General features: G+C 57.3%; 1 protein-coding gene across 2 annotated transcripts; it reads right to left on the reverse strand.

Moving 5' to 3' along the window:
* Positions 1–62: 62 nt before the first annotated feature.
* On the reverse strand, positions 63–9,430 carry CALM3 (calmodulin 3). Of its 2 annotated transcripts, none has more exons than XM_022585304.3 (6): positions 9,271–9,430; positions 4,936–4,966; positions 2,554–2,697; positions 2,283–2,389; positions 1,879–2,014; positions 63–1,746 (listed from the first exon to the last, which is right to left on the reverse strand). In XM_022585304.3, exons 1-6 carry the CDS (start codon positions 9,271–9,273, stop codon positions 1,718–1,720), a joined length of 450 nt encoding a protein of 149 aa, XP_022441012.1. In that variant the 5' UTR covers positions 9,274–9,430; the 3' UTR covers positions 63–1,717. The 2 variants fall into 2 exon arrangements, with proteins under 2 accessions (XP_022441012.1, XP_089758800.1); XM_089902674.1 differs by lacking the exon at positions 9,271–9,430 and adding an exon at positions 5,065–6,360.
* Positions 9,431–11,832: the final 2,402 nt, after the last annotated feature.

Here is an 11,832-nt window from a genome sequence, read left to right on the forward strand (position 1 = left end):
AAGGGCTCCAGGCCCTTGCAGGCAGCAGGCCCATTAACCAAGACAAGAGTAGAAGAGCGGAGTCAGGTAGTCACTGTATTTTATTGGAAAACATTGATATATATTTTTCTTCACAGCTTGAACTGAACACAATATTGCCCGGTTTAAAAAAAACAAACCAAAACACTCCGAAAACATCCACAGCCTAACGCTTACCTGCCCTAACCCTCAGCTCTCGGCTAGGTCTCCCACTATGCCCCATCCCTCCCCTTCCGTCCCCCGGAGGTTGGGTGCCCGAGGGTGAGGATGAGAAGAGATTCTCAAAGCTGGGCAGGTCCCAGGAAAAGCCATTTGATCAACCTGGGGCTGGGGAGGGAGTGGAGGGCAGATGAAATGAACAGGGAAAAAAACAAAAAAAAATCCGGATGACCAAACTGCCCACATTGACTGAATTGTCCCAGAGGCGAAAATCAGAAGCAAGGTCACGGCTCATGCTCTCGGCCAGGGAGTGTGAGGGCAGGCAGGTGGGCAAGGGCAGAGGCGGGCACAGAGACAGCACAAAGGTCGGGGAGCCAGCCAAGTCACCACAGGGGAGCGGGAGGGGCCGGCGGAGGAAGCAGAGCTGCCCGCGGCCGCTGGTCCTCCAGGGCAGCTGGCCGACGGGACTGTTTTATTGCAGGCATGTTCTCTTCAGAGTGTGGTGGGGCACATCTTCCCTCTCTCCACCCCTCAGCTAGCCCAGCACGGTGTTGGACAAAATTAAAGCTTTAAGGGGCATGAAGAAAGAGAAAGGATAACCAGCATATTACAAAGCGGCCATCCCCACGTCCATTCTGATGAGGGGACCTCGATGCGGGGGGGCAGGGGCGTCACGAGGGAGCGGCATGGGATGTTAGCACCAGGTATTTACAGGACAGCTTGAGATCGCGTCAGGAGCACGGGCTGGACAACGTGCAGGAGGGTCTGGGGAGCAGCCCCGCTCAGCCCCACCTCAGGAAGCCGATCAGATGGGTTCAGAAGAGCAGCCAATGGCATCTGAGGCTCGTCCACTCTCTCCGGCCCCTTCTCTGAGCCGGCCTCCTCAAGTGGTAAAGAATGCCGGCTTCCAAGCCTCCCTCGCCCCTTGACCCCGTCCTGGGCCACATCCAGTCAACACCACAACTCTGGAACCCCCCCCGCCCCCCCCGCCCCGTCCTCAGTCCTTCTGCAATGCCTCTCTCGGCACCCCTGCCCCAACAGGCTGCTGGGATCGGCACAGGGAATCACAGGGCTGGTCGCATGCAACAGCGAAAGGCGTGCTCTCCTGCCCGGCCCTCGGAGGGCCTCGGCCCCTCCCCAGCAGGTCCCGGGACAGGGCTGGCAGCCACCCGGCACCCAAAATATAAGAGGACATATGAAAAGAAACAAACCAAGACGGACGAGAGCCACCCGGGCTGGAGAAGGAGGGCAGGGCCCCCCCGACAAGGGGACTAGGGGGCTCATCTTATGAATGCATCAGGCCTTGGAAGATGTGAATGGAAGGGGGAAGGGCAAAAGGAAGAGATGGCAGGGGCATGGAAGGAGACTCGGGAGGAAGAGAAAGAGCAATCATGCAGCTTGGGACAAATCTTTTGTTGCTTTATCAGATTCTCAGTCAATCAATTGGTGTTTGCTAGAACCGGGATACGCAGGGGAGTGTTGAAGACGCGCGCGGGAGGAGAGATCAAGAGAACGGGCATCACCAGCTGCCCGGGGGCCTTCACTTTGCAGTCATCATCTGTACAAACTCTGCGGAGGGAAACAGACAGGGAGGAGGTCAGCCAGCGAGCAGGGCTCAGCCCCAAGCCGCACCCCGCCCCGACCTGGAGGCTTGTTCCAGAAGCTCCTGCTGGCCCAGAGACAGGGGCCGGGTCGGCTCACCTTCGTAATTGACCTGGCCGTCTCCGTCGATGTCAGCCTCTCTGATCATCTCATCCACTTCCTCATCGGTCAGCTTCTCACCCAGGTTCGTCATGACGTGGCGCAGCTCTGCGGCGCTGATGTAGCCATTGCCATCCTGGGTGTCAGGGGACAGACAAAAGCTTTGAGCTCGAGGCATTCGCCCGGCTCTTCCCTGGGGGCCACAGTGCAGGAACTGTCAAGTCACCCACACTCAGCAGGGGCAGGGGGGCTTCCTGAGGTGGCAGAGCAAGTCGGCAGCGGGGATGGCACTGGGGCCTGGGCCTCCTGGAAGTTCTGACTCCCGTTACACAGGGCATCCTGGGACGCCACCTGTTCTGCTCTCTGCCGGAGTCCCAGAGCCACTCTGGGAAAGGCCTGCTCACCTTGTCAAAGACACGGAAGGCCTCTCGGATCTCCTCCTCGCTGTCTGTATCCTTCATCTTTCTGGCCATCATGGTCAGGAACTCCGGGAAGTCAATGGTCCCGTTCCCTGCAAGGTGGGGAAGGGAGCAGGGATGCTCTGGGCCTGGGCCCTGGGAGACGAGCCCGGAGCCCTGGCAGAGGAGACACCGGCTCATCCATCACCGGAGGAAGGTTCCCCGTGGTCGTGAGGGTGACCGGGAGTGGGCTGCCCACCCGCTCCATGGGGCTCACCATCTGCGTCCACCTCATTGATCATGTCCTGCAGCTCGGCCTCAGTGGGGTTCTGTCCCAGGGATCTCATCACTGTCCCCAACTCCTTGGTGGTGATGGTACCATCTCCATCCTTGTCAAAGAGGGAGAAGGCCTCCTTGAATTCTGGGAGAAGAAATACAATGAGTCAGAGGCTGAGGACACAGGGAAGTCCTGACCTTGGGAGACAGGCCGAAAGAGTCAGGCCCACCTAAAGAAACCAGAACAAGACTTCAATTCCAGCCCAAGCCTCTCACCTCTGTACTCAGGGCCGGACCCTTCCTTCTTTCAGTCAACACTTACTGAGCACCTGGCCTGTTTCAGGCAAAGCTGCCTGTCTGTCACCCTAGCTCAGTGGGGACAGAGGGGAAAATGGGTGACAGTGGCCTTAGACCTTCCTACATTTCTTCTTGGTCCCTGGCTTCAGCCTCTCCCTCAAATGATGAAACGGACCAACGTCATGGAGGGGATGAGAGCCGTGGGAAGTCTCTATCTGAAGTATGCCAGCCAAGGTCAACTGGCTGGGAAAGGAAGGGAAGGAGAGGTGCAGGACGCCTCTGGGCGGCACGGCATCCCTCCTGACTGGTACCGCCAGCCCAGTTCCCTGGTTTCCAGAGGAGCCGAGCGCTGTGTATGGTGGAGTCTGGGGGTGGCCGGCAGCAGAGCACGGCTGACGGACGATGCGTGGGGTAGGTGGGGGGACGGAAGGAGAGGGGATGGCTGCCAAGCCAGGAGGATGAGGCGCTAGTGGCACTGAGTGGGAAGGCCACAGCTGGGGACGCATCAGGAGCGGGAGAGAAGCGCGTGGCTCCTGCCCTCCCACTGGGCCCATTTCGGCACCTGGTTCTCCCCACCCCCAAACCCTCAGAGAACAGATGCCTGGCAGCCTATTCCCACAGGGCGTGGGCTGGGGTGAGGTGGTGGACAGTTTGCTAATGGGGACGGGGCGGGGGCATGACGTGGAGCGTGTGTTTGTGTTACCCGAGGGCAGAGCGGGGGTTGAGTGTGGCGGGAGCCACACGTACAGCCGAGAAGCTTTGCCCCCGAGCACCTGGGCCCTGGAGAAGCGTTAAGTGTCTCCCTGGGGATGCTGCCACCGCCCTGTGCTGAGGCCTTGTTGTTCTTTGGGGGAGGGGGTCATGTGGGCACCCTGCGCTCATGATCACTAAACAACAAGGGGGTTCTCTGGCTTTCCTCGGTGGGTCTCCATAGCCACCGGGGGCCAAAGTTTAGAAGCAGAAAGTGTGGGGGGAGGAGGAGGGGTGCGGGGAGGGGAGGAAAGGAGAGAAGGCAAGTCCATCCCTGTCTCCTCCCACTTCAGAAGCTGGACCTTCAGTACCAGTTACGTGGAGCGTGTTGAACGTGACAGCAAAGCTGGGGTTGGGTAGCTGCTGGGGCCCAGGGGCTACTCTGCTCCAGCCCATGGCTGTGGAGCTTAACTGAGAACCGGCCTCTGTCCTCAGGCAGCGCATCGTCTTGGGGCGGGGGGGCAGGGAAACCTGCTCAACACACAGTACTTCCTGCAGCTGTGACTTCCTGGGCTTTAGGGGACAGTGGGGCTACAAAAATGAATTAGACAGGATTCAAGGATTTCTTTTAGCTTACTGGGAAATATGTGATCATTCCTTTGTTCATTCGTTTTAGTTATTTAGCCAACAAAAATTTACAGAGCACCTACTATGTTTTAGGCACCAAAGATACAGCAGGGACTGATAAAGTCCCCAAATAAGGAATTCATCTAGTGACAGGAGATACAGCAGGTAAAGACATCATAAAATAATTTCAGATAGAGAGAAAGGCTGTGAAGGAAACAGAGTGACCTGATGGAGAGTAAAGGAAAGCTGTCTATTTGAGAGGGGAGTCAGGGAAGTCCTTTCCAAGGCGACATTGGAGCCGAGACCCGAAGGATGAGAAGGAGCTGCCCGTCAGTGCAAACCGCCGGGGGGAAGGCACTTCTGGCCCAGGAGAAAGCAAGTGCGAGCGCGTGCAAAGGCGAGTGCGGAGGTGGGAGTGCCGAGCCATCTCCTGGGCGGCTCCTCAAGTGGGCCAGGAGCTCTGCAGCCCCACAGTGAGGCAGGGAGCTCACCTTCTGAGCCTAACCGGCAGGGGTCGGGCTCACCCTGCAGCCACTAATTAAAAGACCCCGAGGAGCCATGGCCAGGAGAGGAACCAGCCCTGCCGTCAGGTGAGTTTCGGGCTCAGGACTGTGAGGTTTGGTATTACTGGGGCAGTGGTGTGCTCTTATACACAATAGGTTTATCTGTCACACGCTCCTCCTGGCCCCTCTGGGCTGGAGTAAGATTTGGCTGGGGATGCAGAGGACTTCCCGCGGCAGCGGGAGGGGAGGGAGGGAGGCAAGCTCACCTGCGATCTGCTCCTCAGTCAGCTGGTCAGCCTGGAAAAGCAGGAAGGAGAAAGTTAGTCACAGGCTGGCACATCCTTGCTCAGCCCGGCCCCCTCTGGTGAGGCTGGTTCCACACGGCACCCACTTACCTGGGCAAGGGAGGTCATGCCAGAGCCAGGGTCTGGGATAAAGTCTGGTGGTCCAGGAAGCTGGGGGCTAAGGTGGGCTGGAAACCCAGACCAGCCTGACGCAGGGCCTGGTTACACCGCCCAGACTCCGAGGTCTCCAATCCAACCCAGTGCTCTGGAGCCACGGTGGGCGGGAAGAAGTGCTGCCCCAGACCCAACCCAGCTGCACCAGCACAGCACAGGAGCCCCAGAGGCTGAGTGAAGGGAGCAGTTGCCCTAGAGGCCTAATCAAGCAGCTCTAGAAGGCTCCAAACCAAAACAGGCCAGTCCTTGGGTAGGGCAGAGGGAAGATGTCTGGGGGCTCTTTGCTAGTTTCTGTGTCACCGATTTGGAGGCACTAGGTCCGAGCACAGTGGACCCAACTGGCAACAATTCTAACTGGGGGCTCTGAGGCGCTCCGAGTGCCTAACAGAATCCTGCTCAGGCAGGGGGCAGCCCCCCACTCTCTTGTGCACGGGGCGCCATTCCGCTGTTTCTTTTGGGCAGGAAGGGTGGGTGTCAGGGAGGGGACTGCAGCAGGCAGTGGTGGCAGAGGCTGGAGGACTAAAGTCAGCTTCCCCCGCTGCACTGCAGTTTTGAACCCTCTCCGGCCCTGGCCGCTCCGTTTGTTCGTTAGGACGGTGGCAGGCAGCCCTTACTGCATGCGGGGCTTGGGGGCGGGGCAGAGGAGAAGCAAAGGCTAGCTTGTCCCACACTGGTGTGCTGGGAACTAGCCAGGCATAGGGATCCTCTGGGGAAGCAGCCATGAGGGGAACAAAATCCCAACATTTAGCATCAAAAAAGGAATTTTCCTTGGTTTTTGTGAATGCTGCCAAAAAGGCACCGCTCTCCCCAGACCACCATCCCTTTCCTTTATTTCCTTTCACAATTAGGGGAAAGGGGCTCCTAGCGTTGACTCTGAGAGCCCCCCAAACTGATGCATGCCATTGTGTGTATTTGCATTATTCTCTATAAAGTTTCCAGAGCTAGCAACAACCCCCCAACCCTGTCCCAAATATGAAGACCGATCACATTAGAACAGGTCTCAAATGTCCTTTTTCTTTTTTCCTTTCTTTCTTTTTTTTTTTTAAATCTAAGGGAAGAGAAACTTAGGCCAAGCCCCAAATAGTCAGAATGGGAGGGGAAATCAAAGTGATGATGACAGAGGGGAGATGGCTAAGGGAGGGGGAAGCAGGAAGGTAGAGAAGGAAAAACACCACACATGCACATTCTGGAAAAGTCCAAAGTCTAAAGGGAAGGTTAGGAGGCCAAATGGAGCTACTTCTGCATCGCTTTCAAAAAAGACCCAGGGCTGCTGGGCTCCTGAACGCCAGCCTGGCAGCCCCAGGCCCACAAGCCCCTTGCTCCTCCGCTTCCCCTGGCTTCTACGGGTAAAGAAGCCAGAGCCGATCCCCTAGGTCCTGACACCCGAGGAAGCTGCTGGGGGAAAGTGAGAACAGAGGATGGGCTTCTGGTTACCAAGGCCAGGTGATGCCAGGGGAGGGGAGGGGAGGAGGCAGACGGGAGAGCAGCAGTCTGGGGAGCAGGGCCACCATCCCCTCTGCTTTCATCCTCTTCCCCTGGCCTGGATAGAAAAAGCTAGTCCAGTCGGGGACCTCCGCACCCCTACCACACCACCTTCGGGCAGCAGTGGCAGGGGCTGCGGGCAAGGCGGTTGGCACAGGCTGCAGAATGGCCCAGAGTGGCTCTGAAGGCCGGTGTCTGCCGCTCCCCACCGCCAAGCTGCAAGGCGCAGAGGCTCGGCCACACTCCTACAGGGTCACTGCAAATAGGCGTGGCTCAGACTGTAGGGCCCATCGCACACTCTCTCCCTCCCTGTTAGGAGACCCTCTCCCCTGCTTGGGAAGGAAAGGTCCCAGCTCCGAGCTAGAGATCTCAAAGCATGGCTGCTGCCCAGGAAACTGATCACCGCTGGGGAGCCCTTCTCAGGGCTTCTTCCCTTTCCTGAGCTGAAGATTTTCAGCTTTCACCAACAACTGTCTCCAAAATAACCCATTTGGTCTCCTGCTTCCATGTCCCTCATCTTAGGCTCCAGCAAGGAGCTGGACAAGGAAAAAAAATAATCCTGGGGTGGGGGAGGGAAGAGGGTATTATTTCTCTGCCTTGCCCCAGCCCCCAGCCAGTGCCAGGGAGCAGTGTTAGATGAGATCAGAAACCAAGGCCAGGGCCCCTCACCCGGGCCAAGGAGGAGCCACAGAGCTCAGGCCAAAGTCCAAGGCCAGTTAGCAGTGACTTGTCCCACCCATCCATACCTTGCTGATTACAAACGGAAAGAGAAACTAGTAGGGCCAAAGCTCGGGTCCTATTTGGGAGGCGGGGGGCCTCCTAGCACCTGCCAGTGATTCGGTGCCCGTTTAGCAAGGTTCTGCTGGGGGAAAATGGGGGAGAGGTGAGAGGAGCCATGAGGCCTGTGTCAGCAAGTATGAGATCTGATACACAGCAGCGGCGGCCTGTTCTCCCCAGCCTTGCCAGGGATGATGGCTGCGCCGGTCCCGAGGCTGAGCCTGGGGGGCTAGGGGTGTTGTGGGTAGCAGGGACCGGGAAAGAACTAGTCTGCTGGTTTTCTCTCAAAGCCCCAGCTGTGTGAATTAACAGAAGCACTCAGTGAGGGCCCCGAACAGAACAAGCGGCCCTCGGGCTGATGAAGGGGTCCTTCTGGAGGTCTCCTCTAGTCAAGCTCTGCAGTCCCCACCCCGAGGCCACAGGAACAGGCGTCCGATTGTCACCAACGCCACACTGCACTGCACTGTCATTTGGCACAAGTGAGGAGATGCAGAGCAGTGCGTGGAGCTGGAGACCATGAGAAAACCAGCATTCCTGTTTGGAAAGAACAGCTCTCTTGGTCTGAAAGGGACAGTGAGCGGGTGAGGTTCAAGGCTGAAAAAGCTGGCTCGTTTGATGCAGCCCAAACTTTCATCTCCCACCCCCATTTCCTACAGCGTCAGTGCGCCATAGGGGCCTGAACAACTCCGCCCACCTGCTCCCACTGCCCTGCCTTCTGCCCAGCTTCATTCTTTCTGGGAAGGGGACCCGAGAGCCACTCCCTCCGGCCTCTGCAGCCCACCCCCCATCCAGACTGAACAGTCTTTGTCCCAGCTTTGCCCTGGAAACTTCCAGGGAGCTACCCACATCCACCTCCAACCCGAGGCCCACCTCAGCCGCCATTCATTTTCTCCAACACGTCCCCAGATCTCCTTCCACCCCACCTCCCACACCACCCAAGCCAAAGTCCTCTCCCACCCCTCACCTCGGAAAGCCACCTCCTCATGGACCCAAACGCAACACTCCGCACTTCCAAACCCAACCTCCCTTCCTAGTTCAATAGCCTTAACCCACCAGGAACCGCAGAACCTTCTCTGGCTGCCCCCAACATCAACCACGAGGCCCCCTGTCCCCCCAGCACTGGCAAGCTCGCCATCCCCTTTTAACCACTTCCCCGACCCCAATCCTCTTCAGTCCCTGCAGGTTTCCAGAGCATCTCCTAACCTCGGCTGCCACCCACCCCAGGCTCTTCTTCCCCAAGCTTGCATCTCATCCTCCTCCTCCTTCCTCTGCACTGTCGGTCTTTGGAGAACCTCCTTCTTTCCCCTCAAGGGTCTGATCTGTAGAAGGGCCCCCCCCGCCCCTCCAGGAGCACTCCCCCCGTCCAGGCCCAGCTACCCACGGCCCCCTCTCGGGGAGCTCCCCAGCAGCCCGGCTTCCCTCCGATCCCCCTTCCCTGCATCCTCTCAGGACCCAAAGCCTTTATCAGGGCACAAATCACCCCCTTCCCTAGCCAATGTTTCTTACCTCGCCCCCCTGGAATCCAAACACCTCACCTTAGCGACCAAACGCCCCATCCTGGGTCCAAGAGCCCTTACCCTCTGAAGGTCCAGATGCTCCATCCTGGGTTCAAATACCCCCTTGGAGGGCTCAGGTGCCCCTTCTGGGGGCCAGAGAACCCATCTGGTGCTAAAAGTCGCTTTTGGAAGCCCCAACCCCCTTTTCGGATCCAAACGTCCCGCTCTGGGTTCGAATGCCCTCGATAGTGGGGCAGAGAGGGGTCCAGAGGCGCTCTCCGGGGCCCAAACACCCCCCCATTCTGGGTCCACTCGCGCTCTCGGGGGTCCTGCCCCGCCGCGCCCACCTCAGAGCCCCCAGCCTCGGCGGCCCTTCAGCCTCACTCACCATCGCGAGGCCCGGGGTGTCCGGAGCGCGGGGATCAAGATTCCTCCGGCGGCGGCAGCAGCTGCAGCAGCTTGAGCTCCGCCGCGCGTCCGCGCCTCCACACTCACTGCCCGCAGCGCGCGCCGCCGCCGCCGCCGCCGCCGCCGCCGCCGCCGCCCGCCCCAACGGTCCCTCAACGGCCGCCGCGCGCGCCCCGCCCCGCCCGGTCCGCGCGCCGCCGCACTGCGACTCCCACGGATCCCTCCGCGCCTCTCTCCGCACTGCCGGGCCCGCGGATCTCTCGCTCCCACCCCGCTCGGGGCTGGGTTTGTGGCCGGCCGCGCGCGCGCGCACCCGCCGGGGGACTACTTTCCGTCGCCGCGCGCCCCGCCCCCTGTGCCCACTCTACTTTTCTCCTCGGCGGAGGGGCACTGTTCGGCGGCGTGACGCGTTCTTGTGTGAGCCGCGCCGCTATTGGGCCCGGGCGACGGCGGAAATGAGAGCGCGGTGCCGATTGGTCCGGCCTTCCCTGCAATGCGTCAAACTGGGGCGAGCCACTGCGTGGTGGTGGTGGGCAGCCCGAAATGTGTGTCTGCGTGGAGCTGTGAGGCGTAATGAGGCGAAGGGGAAAATTGTGTGACTGTTAGAGAAGCAAATACACCATCTTCTTGGTCAGGGAGTGGTAAAGGGGTGGCGGAAGATGCAGAAGCACTTTCTCGGCTCTCCCCTCTAACAGATGGAAGATGGTGCAATCCAAAATGCTGGCCTGGAAGCCTTGCCCCCAACTGCGCCGTACGATGTGGCGGGGTCTTCAAGGTTCCTCTCTTACCCTAAAGGTGCTGTCCGTTGGGACAGGTTTGTGCACCCTGTGACACCCTCCACAGGTGTCCGGAACCCCTATCCCCGCTTCACTCCTGATTGGCTCAGGGTCTGTGAAAGTGGGGCCCTCGCAGGACAGCCTCTGGGAACAGGGCGTTAATTCAGTCATTCATTAAAAAAGACTGAATTGGGTGCCTGGTGTAATGTAGGGACCCGTGATTGGCTGGGCTGGGGAGACCAAACTTCCCAACCATTGTCTTGTTGTCTTGTAGACCACTTGACTCCTTGTTCTAAGGTTCCAGCCATAGGAGGAAAAAGAGTGCCAAGGTTAGCTGAGACTGTTTACTGGAGCTCAGAAACGCTCCCCTTCTCTTGTTTAGAATGGGAGCTGCCATTCGATTACATGTCCCGTACCCCTCTCGGTGATTGGCTGAGGAATGGCTCACTCGCCAATCATTATGTCACACCTGGAACAGGATGTAGGCTAATGAGAGTCCTTCCCTAGGTTTTTGGATCTCGAGTTTGGGGACAGGAAGCCTTTTCTTTTTGCGTGGTGAGGCTGTGAAGAAATAGGTCTGGCGCTGTCTGTGGCCATTTTCCCACCCTGGAGGGGAGAATAAAAGTGATACCAAGGAGAGGCAAAGAAGAGATGGAGTGAGAGAGTCCTGTTGCCATTCACTTCCCTGGTTCCAGTACTCTTGAGGCCAGCTGCGCAGCCATCATGCCAGGATTTTGCATATATGAGCTATTAAAATTTCCCATTTATTCCAAACTGGTTTGAGTTGAATTTCTGTCACTTGCACCCAAAGATTTTCTGATGGATGTGAGCTGGGCTAAACTCTGTCTTGGTCATCAGTATTGGCCCTGAAACAGAGAAGGCCAAGGACCCAGTCAACATTTGCTGAACAAATAAGCAAAATGAAGTCAGGCTCATGCTCTCTCCCCCTTTCTCTCTCCTCCCTGTCTCTGAGTCTTGATTTCTGCCAGGCAGACCTTAACTTCTGAATTACTTAGGCCTACGAAATAATACATATACTACTATTAACATGTTTGAGCACTTACTCTGTTCCATGCACCATTCCATTTGCTTTGCATCCATTAGTTTATTTAGTTCTTAGAATATCCCTATGGGTTTGTTACTTCCATTTTCCACCTGATGAAACTGCTTTATTGCCACTGGAATTAGATGAGACCAGAGAGGTATGAAAGCTTGACCAAAAACAGAGAAGTGAAGTAGCTTGCCCATGGTCACACAGTAGGAGGTAGAGTCAGGATTTGATCCCCAGCAGTTTGCCTGAAACCCCCACACTCTTAAACACCATTACACTACCAGTGGGAGAGATCATATTTGTCTTCTATTATCCATTTTCCCTGTCTTCCAGCATAATAGAAGTTTAGCTGGGCACATTGCGATCCTGACTAAAAACCATTTCCCAACCTTCCTTGCAGTTATGAGTGGTCATTTGATTGAATTCTGGCCAGAAAGGATAGTGATATATGAAACTTCTGGGTATACCGTTAAAGGGGAGGACATGCCCTCCTTCTTCTCCTCTTGCCTGCTAGTAGAGCAGCCCTTGTAGGCATTAGATGAGAGACCAATGGTGACCATACTCACCTGGCACCTTGATGATTGCCTGGAGCAGAGCCCACCCTTCCATCCCCAGTGCCAAACTTTTATTCGAGAGTGAAATAAATTTCTGTATTGCTCAAGCCACTGCTATTTTGGATCACTTTGTTATAACAGCCAAACACAGACATGTCCCC

This window comes from Delphinapterus leucas, chromosome 20 (genome assembly GCF_059928025.1).
Source record: "Delphinapterus leucas isolate spDelLeu-1000000601 "Yukka" chromosome 20, BTC_Dleu_Yukka2, whole genome shotgun sequence".
Taxonomy (NCBI): Eukaryota; Metazoa; Chordata; class Mammalia; order Artiodactyla; family Monodontidae; genus Delphinapterus; species Delphinapterus leucas.